Consider the following 13,776-nt stretch of genomic DNA (forward strand, 5'->3'; position numbering starts at 1 on the left):
CCCTAAGCCGTAAATCGCACCTCATACCCATCTCCAGAGGTAAATATTGTTGCGCATGAAGGCTGCTTTGACAAAAAGTCGTTTTCGATCGCATGACGTACAATTTTTTTTCGACCCACTTCAACTGATTCAGTTTTTTATTTCATATTTGGGGAGGGACTGGAAAAACAAAATAACAAAGACCGGGAAACGGTTTCGCCGATCCCTTAAGTGAACTTTCCGGTCTTGACCAGCAAAATGTTACCTGCGGGCGTATATAGATTATACAGAAATGGAATATTTTTCAACCGATGGTTAAGAAAGTCTTTTCATTTGTAATCAGATATGTGATGTTGGCATTGCTGACCTTAGTACAGATTGTGGAATGTCATATTTCCTGCTCCTTTAATTTAGTTATTTGGGCTATTTTTATTAATTTTTAGCACTGTTCCTAGCATTTTACGCATTTTCCACAAGGTTTCCGTCTACTTTATTCCCCAAGTTACGCCTGGAGAACATTTATGGAGAGAAAAATCTTTACCTTTTTCACAAGCAACTTTGATTACATTCGTGGCGTTTATTTTTCGGCGAAAGTAAAATAGTGTGCAAACCCCAAACCTGCATGAAATAATATGCGCGTCTCGGAAAACTATCAACTCTCGACATTAATGGAATACTTTATGCATCGCTATGTAATGTACTATTTCCGCTACCGACCGGTAGATCAATGCAGAATCAGTAGATTGACATTTACACAACCTTTATAGCATTTAATGAAAGCCATAGTTTATTACGATTAGAATTGAGATTTGTGAAACATCACTCGGGATTAAACGATCAGATCAGAATTCGCGTTGCCCGTGACGAAGCTCGAGTGAAAATACGGCCGAAAGAGTGAAATGATAAAGTGAAAAACTTTTTTTTTTAATCTTATTGATGCTGGAAGAATGCGATGGAAAATTTTCCCATTAAAAAAAAATGATAAAACGACCTACCTCGATGTGGAAGTAAAATAAAGTCTTTGAATTATTGCGGTCACCTCAGTTAAACTTCAAAACAAACAAAAATCGTCTTCCGTCATTGGCGCGTATCATACGTAATCCATAAAAAAACCGCGTCGTCGTCGTTCTCGTCTCCGACCTACAAATCACCGACACCGACTGACTCGTACGAAACCAGACCATACTGTTTACAAGATTTACATCGACTTTATAAATAATGCCACCTCCCTAAAATGCATTCAGTGTTTAATTTGCAACTTTTGCACATCCGTCATACGTTTAAGATGCCATTTTGGCCGATTAGGGGGGATCTCGTCGCTAAGCCTCCCTGAGTCCTTAATGATCAGTCCGTAAATTCTGCCTTCTAAGAATCGAGATACGTCTATTCGCCCTATAGATGATGCCTCATCCATTACGTCACATGGCGTGTTGTATAACGTGATGTCATGATTTACGCATCATTTACGAGTACCTACCTATGGCATGTGCGGTAGTGCAGTTTATCTTGACACAGAATCAACGTTTGTACATTGGGTATTTCAGTAGAATTAATTTGCGAATGCGTTATTGAAATCCAGTAGCGCGTATAAGGATTGGAAACGGTACATTTTTAAATCTATATCCGTTGATTTACTTATGATTAACCTCCCTCCAAGGCTTAAATTGCGCTGCTTCTCTCCGACTTTCTGTTATGATCAATAGAGTTTGCGTGTTACATAGACATAAAGCTCCCTGCGTCCATCAAAATATGACAAGTTTCGCGCATCGTTCAATGTCTTATTGTTATTGTTATATTTTATCAAACTCCAAATCGTGCGTAATAATATTACGTAACAGTGTTCCGACAACAATATCCCGATTCGTGTGTTATATTAGGTCGTGTAGTATGAAATGAGTAGAATTGAATTGAAATTTTAGTCATTTTTTTTTCATATGAAATGTTTTTATTGTCAATCGAAATATGCACCACCATTATCAATACACTTCTGCCATTTAACGGGAAGTTCATTGATTCCCCTGCTGTAAAAGCCTGCAGGCCGGGAGTCGATAAACTCTTGGAAGGCAGCTTTGACAGCCTCGTCGGAGTTGAATGTTTTCCCTACCAAGAAGTTATCCAAATTTTGAAAGAAGTGGTAATCAGTGGGTGCTAAGTCGGGTGAATACGGTGGATGATGAAGAGTTTCCAATTCCAACTCCTGTAGCTTGGCCAAGGTGACTTGTGCGGTGTGTGGCCGAGCGTTGTCGTGCAACAATAGCGGTGCGCTTCGATTGACTAATCTTGGCTGCTTAACCGTCAGTTGCCTCATCATTTCGGTCAGTTGTCGGCAGTAGACATCAGCCGTAATCGATTCACCAGGTTTCATGAAACTGTGATGGATGACACCTGCGTTGGACCACCAAACGGACACCATAAGCTTCTTTTGATGAAGATTTTTTTTCGCACAATGTTTTGGTGGTTCATCTTGATCCAACCACTGCGATGAACGTCTGGTATTGTCATAGAGGATCCATTTCTCATCACAAGTAACAATCCGATTCAAAAATGGATCGTTATTATACCGGCACAACAAAGAAACACAAGCTTCGAGACGTCGTTCTTTCTGTATGTCGCTCAACTCATGCGGTACCCACTTGTCCAGCTTTTTCACCTTACCAATTTCAGCCAAATGAGTCAATATTGTTTTTTTGGTTACACTGAATATTAACGATAATTCGCTTGCACTTTGACGTGGATTCGCTTCCACCACGCTTCCACACTTTCAGATAATCGTTATCCACTTGAGTTTCAGGTCGTCCACGTGGTTCATTTGTTAGGTCAAAATTGCCAGAACGAAATTTCATGAACCAACGAGATACTGTTCGCTGTGAAGTGACTTCAGTACCAAACACATCATTAATATTGCGAGCCGTCTGAGCTGTTGTGGTTCCACGGTGGAACTCATATTTCATTAACACACGAATTTCACTATTTTGCATGGCTGCACAAAAATGTTTATAAAAATAAAAGTTTTCAATAATTTTGAACACTTTAAACTCTGATCGAAAGAGGAAGAATGTGCCTTTTCCACATAAAAAAGTCAAGTCCAAATATAGATTTAGAGTAAAGTTATTCGCAGTTGAATGTGGCATTTCGAGAATCTACTCATTTCATACTACACGACCTAATACATGTTGTTTCGGTGCTTCAGAATTCGGGCCGACGCTACCCGTTGGAAAAAGGGCAATTGCACAGGGCGGCAAATTCAAAGGGAAATAGCCACAGGCAGATCGAAAAAATGGTTTATTTTATGAGTACGAGGCTACATGATGGCATAACATTAATTTGCGCTGGACGGCAATCTCCCAACGCCGGCTCTGTTCAGAATACAATCAGAACAAACATAATCTCCATACAGGGTGATTCGTTGACAATGGGACAACCGAAAGCCGGAGATATCACATGGGGAATGATGATGATTGGAGAAAATATGCCTTATCCGGGAGTTGGTAGTTTCAGATATTTACAGGATGTTATTTTAATTGTAATGATGTAAATTTTAATTAAATTAGACATTTGAAAATTTGTAAAGTTATGTTTTTTTTTTAAGTGACGAATAAGATATGTTTTGCAATTTCTGGGTTGCTAATAGATTATTATAAATTATCGAATTCAAACATAGTGTTCGTTAAACAGATTTTTTTCGAAAACGGACCGAGATGCTGAAATGCATCAAAAATACATAACTAAGGCAAAAATGATTGCTTTCAGATCTTGAATCAAACATCATGTTAGAAATACAGGGTGAAAAGTTATTAACTACCAATTCTGCAAAATTGAAAGTTTTATTAGCGACGCTAAATCGCAAAATCTTATTCGTCACCTAAAATCTCAACATTACAAGTTTACAAGTGTTTAACCTAGACATTTTCAGAATAATGGCAAAAAAATTAATTTTTAACGCTGGATATATCCAAAACTATCAACTTTCGGATGAGCCATATGTTCTCCAATCGTCACCATTTGACTTTTAGTATCTCCAGCTTTCAGTTGACCCATTGTCAACGAATCACCCTGTAGACTAGCATAATTATTAAAACTTTAATAAGTTTATGGCCAAATGGCCCGTACAGTTCCGACTCTCTTGATGTTATCGAACTGAGTAAGTAGTAGAAAGAAATACATGTCTCCTTTCTCAATGAAATTAATTGCTTTTCCTGCGGTTCAACGGCAATTAACGTGCGCTAAAATATCACTTTTCACTTAAATAGCTGTTCTAACTCTTGTAGATTTTACACAATTTTCCGATGTCCATTAAGAAGCTCATGTTACTTGTGAAATGACTCGAAAAAGAGCAAAAAAACTGTTCTGTTGCAAATAAAAATTACAGACTGGGTCCGTTCAAAGCACCAAAGCTAAATCTTCCTTGAGGCAATCCCAAAAATGCATTATAGGTTTCCTTCGAGACGAGTTCGAGCGTAGGCCATTTATCCAAATCCACCTGAATCTGCGTTATGGCCCAGAATAGGGCTCAACAGGCTGAGAAAAGACGGGCTCAATTCAAATTTTATATAGCAAAGAATGCATAAGGTATTCTGGCTGAATCGTTTACCAAACAGAACAGATCTCAATTTTCCTCAGAACCAATTGTGGTTTGTGAATTTTTTTGGTTCTTGCAAACAAACAAAAACATCCGACCTAAACAAAATACAAAACACAAGTTTAACGTTCAGCAAACCGGACGCAATAAAGATCTCAGTAATGAAAGTTTTCCGATAATTTTCGTTTATTTATTGTAAATTCGTGGGCGCGAACATGTTCGATATGGGTCAGGCATGCAACCTTGGTGCTCATTGGTCACTATCTAAACTGCGAAAATATGTTAAATTCACTTCAACCCAAATAAACTGTATCGGGATCGTTTATTTTATAATAAAGTTTTGTAATAATGTTACATAAGTAATTTCTTAAAATAAACGGACATTTCTCTTACTCGAATTAAGTGTTAAAAATGGCGTTCGTCGCGTCTGCAAGGTTTATAACATGAGACCTGCCCGTCGATGGCTATTCGCCTTGTGGCGATTAAGTCAATATTAAACCAAAATATGAGCAGTTCCATGCGAGAATTTCTAACTTGTTTGAGATATCAAACTTTGGAAACACAATTTCCCCCAATCATGTCTCGTTTTCAAACCAAGGTACATGTTCATTAAAATTATTGATTGACTTCCCCCATATGTATGTTAAGAGTGTATAATACGAAGAAATGTAGCTGATATGTGTATTTTTAGGTATTACTAGTGCATGTAAAAATTTTAAAAATAACAAAACCAAAAATTGTCGGCTTAATGGATTGCATGGATAAGCACTAAAAATAGGAATTGTTGCTGAAAACATCCATCGATCACACAATACAGTGCTTTAATTTCAAAAGTAGTTCGTTTTTTTCCATAAAAAAATTTGGTGTAAACCAGAAACATGTCCATTAAGATACCAAAGAAAACATTTGAAAAAAATGAAAATGACTGCAATAATCGTCCCAGGAGAAATCTAGGAGAATTACAGTCTATTACGACTTAAGGATTAATTCCAGCTCTGCGTTTAATTAACTCGAGCACCCCGAAGACCGTTTCGATCCTATTATACCTCGTCAGGTCGGTTCATCGCTAGTCAATTAAACCCCGGCAAAAATCGACAATGTCAGCGATAAGTATGTTGGGCCTGCAGGAAAGTGTCCCACTACCATGCCTTTTTACCGCATCTCCACCAAACCTTCGAGTGTCAGCAGCAGGGCTTGGCCCACCCCCAAAAATTTAATCCGCTATGACTGTGACCGCCCAGATCGCGAAATTTGGCATTTTCAACCGCAGTCTGAGCGATTTATTCCCGGTTGCGGCGGTGAGCACCATTTAGATTTTGCAGGAAATTGCGAGGTTGCGTTTAGAGATCCATCTCAACCGCAGATTTGGAGGTGAATACTTCTGAAGTTAAATTGCTGCATGTAAAACCATACGAATTTCTACAAATCTAAATCTCGTTTAACGAAACGCAACACAAAAGGTTTGAAGGCGCTCATCTGACCGTGATTTTTTTATTCCAGATTACCGCACCTCGATTTCCAGTAGTCCTGAAAATTGGTCACGCACACGGCGGTTTGGGGAAAGTTAAAGTGGACAACGTTAACGACTTCCAGGTGAGTTGATCCTTAAAACCCAGAGGGTTGATGAGCTTTATGATAATTAATTTCCTAGGACATGGCCAGCGTCGTCGCAGTAGCAAAAACGTACTGCACTGTTGAACCTTACATCGATTCCAAGTACGACATGCACGTACAGAAAATTGGGAATAATTACAAGGCTTTCATGCGAAAGTCTATCTCAGGTCTGCAAAATGTAAAACTTTGAATAATTTATCCTAAACTTTGGATTTTTAGGTTGCTGGAAAACGAACACCGGTTCGGCGATGCTCGAACAGATCTCAATGCCCGAAAGGTATAAACTCTGGATAGACGAGGTTTCCGACTTGTTCGGTGGCCTAGATATTTGCGCCCTGGAAGTAGTCGTCAGCAAAGACGGGAAGGAATTCATTATAGAGGTAAAACTGCCATTATTCTCTTTAAATGGCCTCATTAATATGCTCCTAGTCGAGCTAGAAACACAGGAAATGATGGAGGTAAAAAAGATTATGACTGGAAGGGACAGCGTGTGCGATAATTGCTCATAAATATTTAGAGAATTGCAGACTAGACCAATGGAAAATGGAGCAGTCAGTCTGCTTTTTTCCGTTAACACGTGAACGGCGAAATACGAGCTTTGTTTGAGTAAATTGTCTGTGGTGACTGATCGCTTGCTTGCAACGTGATGGTTTATTTCCCAGAAGATTTCCACAGTACAAGAAAGTCATTTTTTCTATTCCAGTTTTATCATTAATCTCAGTTCGAAAGTGCCATTAAGGATGAAGCCATCTGTGTTTGGCATTTCATTCAAATGCATCTGAGAATAAAATTTCAATCCAAGAAGCCAAAAGTTAATTATCCATTGCCTTGAGATAAGTCTTGATCTTGAATTTTGATTAGATTTTCCCTTGCCTTTAAGAAGTTTCATTCTCAATTCGTTTCGCACGCTTTAGGTTGTTGAAAATAACATAGCAACAGTTCTAATTTGATTGTCTGCAGCCTTAAACAGCTATTGAATCCCAACCCATCTTGGAAATCAGCTCTCTTCGAATATTGAGGAAAAAACTTAGTTCGTGGGAAAAAACTCGATGAGGCACTTCCGCAGTTTTAAAAGTAGAAAAATAAATTTGTAAACACAAAAATGAAGCTCATTAGCCCTTCGTTGAAACACCGCAATGAAATCTTCAATTTTATTTTTCGTTTTTTCACATTAGACGTGAAGCGCAAAGTTTTAAACACCCTGTGTACGAGTACCTAACATTTTACTGTAATTATGCAATCAGAAAAACATATGAATGTTGGAAATTATAGAAATCACGACAACTTAATTTTTTCATTAGGACGCCCTGGATATTACATACTCCTTTAAAGCCATTATTAGCCCATTTAAAATGGCTGGCGTTTTGTAAGAACTTACTTCTTTTATCCGAACATGTTCAGGTCATTTTATCTCTAAAACTACAGTTATATTTTTTAATTTACGTGACTAAAATATGCAGTATTCAGGTAAACGGACCTTTCAGGACATTATGCGGGCTTATCTAATAAACCCCCTCTAGGTTTCCGTCATTTAGGCACATAATAAATGCGTTGAATGGAAAAAAATTAGAATGAACTTTCGTTGTTGAAGCATTGGCGGCGTACCATTATTAACTATGGCTAATGCCTATTTTCGGGTAGCAACCTAAATTGAAATTTAATTTCTTTTCCATTAGCCGAGTAATTTCGAGCAACCCGTAGAACAACTGCATTAAAAATGCAAATTATATTAATCGCCTCGAGCGCGTCATTTTGTCCCTTTCTCCCTTGAGATATGGACCAACTTTAATACTGATTTTGCTGCTTCTGTGTATTTTCAGGTCAACGACAGTGCACTAACTCTTCTCGGTGACTCCCAAGAGGAAGATCGAAGACACATCGCCGACTTAGTGGCATCCAGGATGCAAGCAATTTGTCGACCCAGAACACCTCCCAACGAAGAACCGGTACCTCCGCCAGTCGGTCCTCGTGGAATTTTGAGTAGTATTAGCAGCCTTACTCACTCAGAGACGCCTCCACCAAGTGCTTCCGACCACCCTTCTTTGAGTAGCATTGGGAGACGGGACAGTCAAGGTAAAAATTGAAAAATTCTGAAAAAGATTTGGGTGATTATTGTGTGGCAGGTAGGGGTTTCGTAGCTAGGGGGTCCGTCCGAGCTCTTAGTGTAGGGCGAATGTTATTTTTAGTCAGTTTTAAACCGGAATAGAGTGCAATTCCACAGCCCTAATAATCTTCATTGGTATTCGAGGTACTATTTCCAAAAAAATACATAGAAAGGATGAATAACCGACCTCAAACGTATAGAACGTATTTATGGACAATCAACTTTTCATTCACCATGCTGTCAAGAGCATTTTCTGCGGTCGATAATCATAGAAAAATTGAAATTGCATCGCTTATAAACGAATTTCAAATCGAACGGCATGAAATTGACCAGTTTCTACATGTAACCTCAACGAATTGTTATGTTAACAACTGTTTTAACCTTTACCAGCATACATATCTACCGGGTGAAACAAGAATTACTAGGCAAGGGACATTCCGAAATGAAAAAACATTCTGAAATAGAGGCGTGAAAATAGCAGGAATTACTTAGAAACAAATTACTCTTTTCGCCAAAAAATTTCAAAATCCTGTATTTTAGCCGGAGAAATCGTTAGACTGGTAATTCCTTAGTCGCCCAGTAAAGTGCCTCAAAATTCTAAAACCTGAACTAAAAACTCGATACTCGAATTTAAAACTTTTAAGCAAATTTGACCAGCTGGAATGCTAAATGTCATTTTAGGGGCCTAAAGTGCTTTCAGCAAAAGAGGCACTTCTGCGAGTTAAAAGGTAAATCGGCGGAAATATATACGGTTGATGTAACAAAGGTATTTTGTGGTAAAAAGCGTAAATTCACGCAAAAAGGATCTGTTGATATGAGAAAGGCCGCGTTTAAGGACTTTTTGTGTCTATCAAAAAAGGCAAGATTAATAATCTTTTTAATCATAAGCTTTACTTGCCAGTGGTTCGGAAATTTTATTCGAGTCTTTGCCTAATTTTTGTTCAAGTCACCTAAACTTGGCTTTTACCGTTATTTCTTTAAGCAAACTCCTGAGGAGTTTTTCAAATTTCAGCATCCCAGTCCAGCACTATAAGCAGTGCTCCCAGTACCGGCCGACTTCCAGACCCTCCACCCCGCCCATTCCAGCGACAGGGCAGTCAGCAGTCCTCCGTCGCTGAGGACGCCGAAGACACCATGAAAAACCTCAGAAAAACGTTCGCCGGAATTTTCGGCGACATGTAATTTATTAAAGATTCAGTGCGAATGTTGATCAGAAAATCACGTCATGCTCCGTTTAAGTTTGAGGTTGTTTTAATATTATGGGCAGTCATATGTAGGTAGATAAATGAAACCATTGAACAGGGGATGATGGCGATTTTCGTTTTGCCGCTCGGCCCGAACTTGCTGCCATTTTGTTGCAGTCAGCTCGACCCAGTTCCGGCAAAATGATCGTTCTTGCGATTTTAATTGATTTAAAAGCTGCTGGTTCTGATAAACTGGGGCGTTCATATCATCTAATGAGATGGATTTTGTAGTTATTTATTTCTTTTCTATAATTTTTACTTGGGTCATTTCGAGATTGCAGCCACATTATTACTTACTAGGCTGAAACCGAAATATATCAAAAATTATACGAATCCCTTATAGAAGACATCCTCAAAAATCCGCAATTTTTTCTCCGAAAAACAGGCCGTGAGGTGTCACTTTTAGTGGGGTATAAAATAACACTTTTACTGCCTAGGTATTAAAGATGTGTGATTACTGCAAATTTGATTATAAGCGATAATACAGTGTTTTACTGCCTAGGCAGTAAATGTTTTTACCAAAGATAAAACATTCAAATATGAGTTTACAAATAGCAAACGGAAACGGATTGTACTCAGTATCAATCGGATAAATGGTATTTTGTTTCACAAGGCGAAAACGTAGCAAACTTATCAATTTCTGACTGTCTCGAAGACTATAAATTCACGTTATCGCCGAGTGAAATACATAATTTTTTTCTCCATTTGGTACCAATTGATCCGTTTTCTCCGATTAACAAAATAAGGGATTGGGTGACCGAATGACTCAAAGTAGACTGTAAAGCATTACTTTTAATGCCTAAGCTAAAAAGGAACACTTTCACTATACTCTAATATTTCTGCAACGTAACACATTTTACTGTTACTTCTATAGAGTAACACTTTCACTGCCTCGGCATTGAAAGAGCCACATTACAGCTTATTTTGCGCCATTAAAATGTCACTTTTTGTTAATCAAGGTAAAATGCGTAAAACTATGTGTTAATTAGGCGAAACCGCAAATTTGCTATCTCAGCTTACTTCATAGCCGAGTCGAAGACGAGGCAGCTGCGGCACTGAATTCGCTTCTTTTTCGCCTTGCGAAACAACTAACTATTTGAATAACTAATCAGGTTTAAGGTGACATTTCATGGTACTTTCATGTATCATTTAATTGAAAAACTGTTGTGAAATTATCTATCTCTATTCCTATGTTTATCTCGCTTTCAAGGAAATATAATATTATGTGTAGTAACATATGCTAAGCAATATATCTAATAAGAATCCTGAAGACGTTATACACTGCCTAGGGCTGAAGAACTACATACTTACATTGGGGAGAGGAGTGTTTCTTCGCAATATACGTTAGTTAGAAAAATCAAATGAAATTATGGAAGATTTATTTTTTTGCTGCTTAATTTCCATTTTGCAATTTTATTACTCATGTTCATTGCACCTGCTTCTGCGCAAGCGCTATAAATTCCAAATTAAAATCAGTATGTTTTTGTTGATTCATGAAAATAAGAAGTCTTCATTAGTTGAAACGAAAATTGATATGTATCACTCCTTTTTTGATACAATCTAGTCGTTCCAACTTCAACAAATTTAGGCCCAAAAGCTCTGCTTTACGGCCTCGACTGCCCAAATTTCCTACCTACTTTCTCTTCTTAATTTTTGACAATACTCTCCCAAGGTATAGTTCTCTCTGTTAATACAAATACTATAGTAGTTTACTATGTGTAAAGCTAAAATTGGTGTCTGTTGAAACTTAAGAGATTCTCGAGTAATAAAGTATTTTATTGAATCACGTAGTAATTAACTATTTAATAGTATAACAAAGACAATATTATTAATTATCATGCACTCTTCTTGTGGACGTAGAATAGGCAAATGGAAGTTGCTCTGAATGCTATTCAAAATGCATTAAGTGTTCTGGATTGATCACCTATAAATTTTTACCTGAAGTTATTAAACCTTAATTATTAACACGCAACGAAATATCAGTGTGATGTCTACAGAAACGTTATAGCAAATTGTGAAAAGACGTTTTTAGTTTAAGGCATTATCTCTTTTGTTATTGTTATTTATCTGTTAATGCGTCTGTTATTCTCGATTGAGAATTGAATGTACTAACTGAACATCTAGGATTTAGCGGTGTTTCTCCCCGCAAAACCTTCAGTAACGGCAACGAGTAATGATTTTAATTGGGAATATATAAGATGTTCCTAAAAGGTCATTTCAAACTTAAAGAAGTTATAGGAATATTGCGGTGATACATTTTTGTATAGAAACGTCTAGTCAAAAACGAGCCATTTTTATTAAAAAAAAAAAAAAACGCAAAGAAAATGTATAATAAAGATTTTTTATAATAAATAAATTTGATCGTTGAATCAGTGAATCACGCACCATTTGTAAAATGTTTGAATATTATTACACAAAAAGTGAGGCTCCATCACTCTTCCCAACAGTTTCTCGTAGTTTCGTACACCATCAACTTGACCCCAGAGGGAAAAATCCAACGGGCTCGAATCGGGACTTCGCACTGGCCGCCTTATAGGCCCGCCTCTTCCGATTCATCGCCCATAAAAATGTTGGTTTAGATGATCCTGCACACCACTGGCAAAATGTGCAAGTGCACTGTCATGTCGGTTAGAACCACATTCTATCCCATATACTCATACGAACGTATGCATTGTCCAATAACTCAGGAAGTCAGGAGACAAAAAAGTGTTTATTTTATTTGCTTTTGTCCTATTCATCTCAGTCGAGTATCGAAGTCTTTTGAACACAAACGATTCTCAAGCCAAAACAGATCATCTTTGACTAGTAATTTTTATGTAGAAATTGTTCACCGCAATGTCCGGTATAACCTTAAGTTTGGCACAATTTTTTTGGAATACTCTGTATGTATTTTTGGATTTTTATTTGGAACTTCTACCAGTCACAGTGTCTGAGATAGGGCCGCTAATCTGTGTTTATGGGACCCACGACTTATTTTTTTTGCGTTTAATGATTTTTAGTTAGCGCACAATATTAAGGGTCAAATTGTCGAACGTGGACTTGAATGTCATAATTTTAAATATACCTGTACTCTATACTAAGTAACGGCTTAGCCATACTCATATGTTGGTAGAGAGATTGCACAATTTAAACTGTATCATAATCAACTGTTTATCCGTTTTACCGTTGAATAAATCAGAGGTCTTTAGTTTCTACTACTGTTTAATGCTTTATTGTTTAAACCATTGTTTCCCATGTGTTTATTATTAATATTGTCAATGCAACTACTGTAAAACTAGTGATAACTCATAAAAAATGTATCATTAGATTTTACATGAAACGATATAGATGATCACACACGCATTATATTTTAAGGGTAGATAAACTTAAAATAGCCATGTCCCCGAAGAAAGCATAATTAAATCCTCATTGTTAGCATCAAATTAAGTGATTGATTCAAGTTAGTTCTGACTATTTATTAACATATTTAATGCTTAGTTCAAAGTCAATAATCTGGAAGATCTTTAAATTTCAAGTTGGGGCCCAATTCGATCTCAGTAGCCACACGAAAGTGTAGTCGCGAATGTTGGTATTATTTGCTGAAACGTTGTTAAGTGGAGTAGACATAAAACTTGTGTTTCTACCTTACAAAGTTTGTTACTAATTAATTTATGAAAATAATAACAATTTTTATATTTTTAATATTTAAATTATCTGTAAGTTTCTTCACTAGGAGGCGTGGTACTGTAAGGTTGTGTAGTTGTTCTGCTTACAATAATGTTATGTTTATAAGCATATTGTATAGTGTTATATTGATGGAATAAAAGGCAAAGTAAGGGAGGTATTTAAATCAGCTGCGAATAGAAAAATACTCATCGGATGACAATACTTATATCCCCACGTTTTAAATTTTGGAGGAGAGGGTTTTAGAGAAAGGAGCTTTGTTTGAAAGAGGAAGGACCGTAAATAGCACTATAAACGAACGTGTTTAATAAAGTTGCAAAAATTTAATGTTCCTAGTATTGTACAAATTCTGGGAATAATGTGTGAAAATCTTAGGCAGCACTTGGCAGAGATGACAATTACATAATTTTGAACAATTATTTGAAATTAGCAACAAAGATAACGCCAGCTTCCGTTTAAAAATATTTCAAATATTCACCAACCACTGCAACAGTTGTACAACTGTTAACCCTACTGGACGCGGCCTTCACTTCCTCCTCTAGAACCTCAAATATGAAATTTAAAATTTAGGCTAAACAATCCTGACGTTTCCA

The 13,776-nt window shown here is 37.1% G+C and overlaps 2 protein-coding genes across 3 annotated transcripts in view; one reads left to right on the forward strand and one right to left on the reverse strand.

Annotated features, from left to right (window-relative positions):
- Positions 1-1,170, reverse strand: part of Timp (Tissue inhibitor of metalloproteases) — a 35,769-nt gene extending 34,599 nt beyond the window's left edge. For both annotated transcript variants that reach the window (XM_066404877.1, XM_066404876.1), the window contains exon 1: positions 975-1,170. The gene's annotated coding sequence lies outside the window, so the exon portion shown is untranslated. The remainder of the gene's footprint in view (positions 1-974) is intronic.
- The window catches only part of Syn (synapsin), a 58,470-nt gene extending 45,105 nt beyond the window's left edge, over positions 1-13,365 (forward strand). The window contains exons 7-11 of the mRNA XM_066404884.1: positions 6,059-6,151; positions 6,210-6,339; positions 6,392-6,552; positions 7,993-8,245; positions 9,289-13,365. Of these exons, the coding sequence (XP_066260981.1) occupies positions 6,059-6,151; positions 6,210-6,339; positions 6,392-6,552; positions 7,993-8,245; positions 9,289-9,458 (807 nt within the window). The 3' untranslated portion in view covers positions 9,459-13,365. The remainder of the gene's footprint in view (positions 1-6,058; positions 6,152-6,209; positions 6,340-6,391; positions 6,553-7,992; positions 8,246-9,288) is intronic.
- The last annotated feature ends 411 nt before the right edge of the window (positions 13,366-13,776 follow it).

Source organism: Euwallacea similis, chromosome 37 (assembly GCF_039881205.1).
Source record: "Euwallacea similis isolate ESF13 chromosome 37, ESF131.1, whole genome shotgun sequence".
Lineage (NCBI taxonomy): Eukaryota > Metazoa > Arthropoda > Insecta > Coleoptera > Curculionidae > Euwallacea > Euwallacea similis.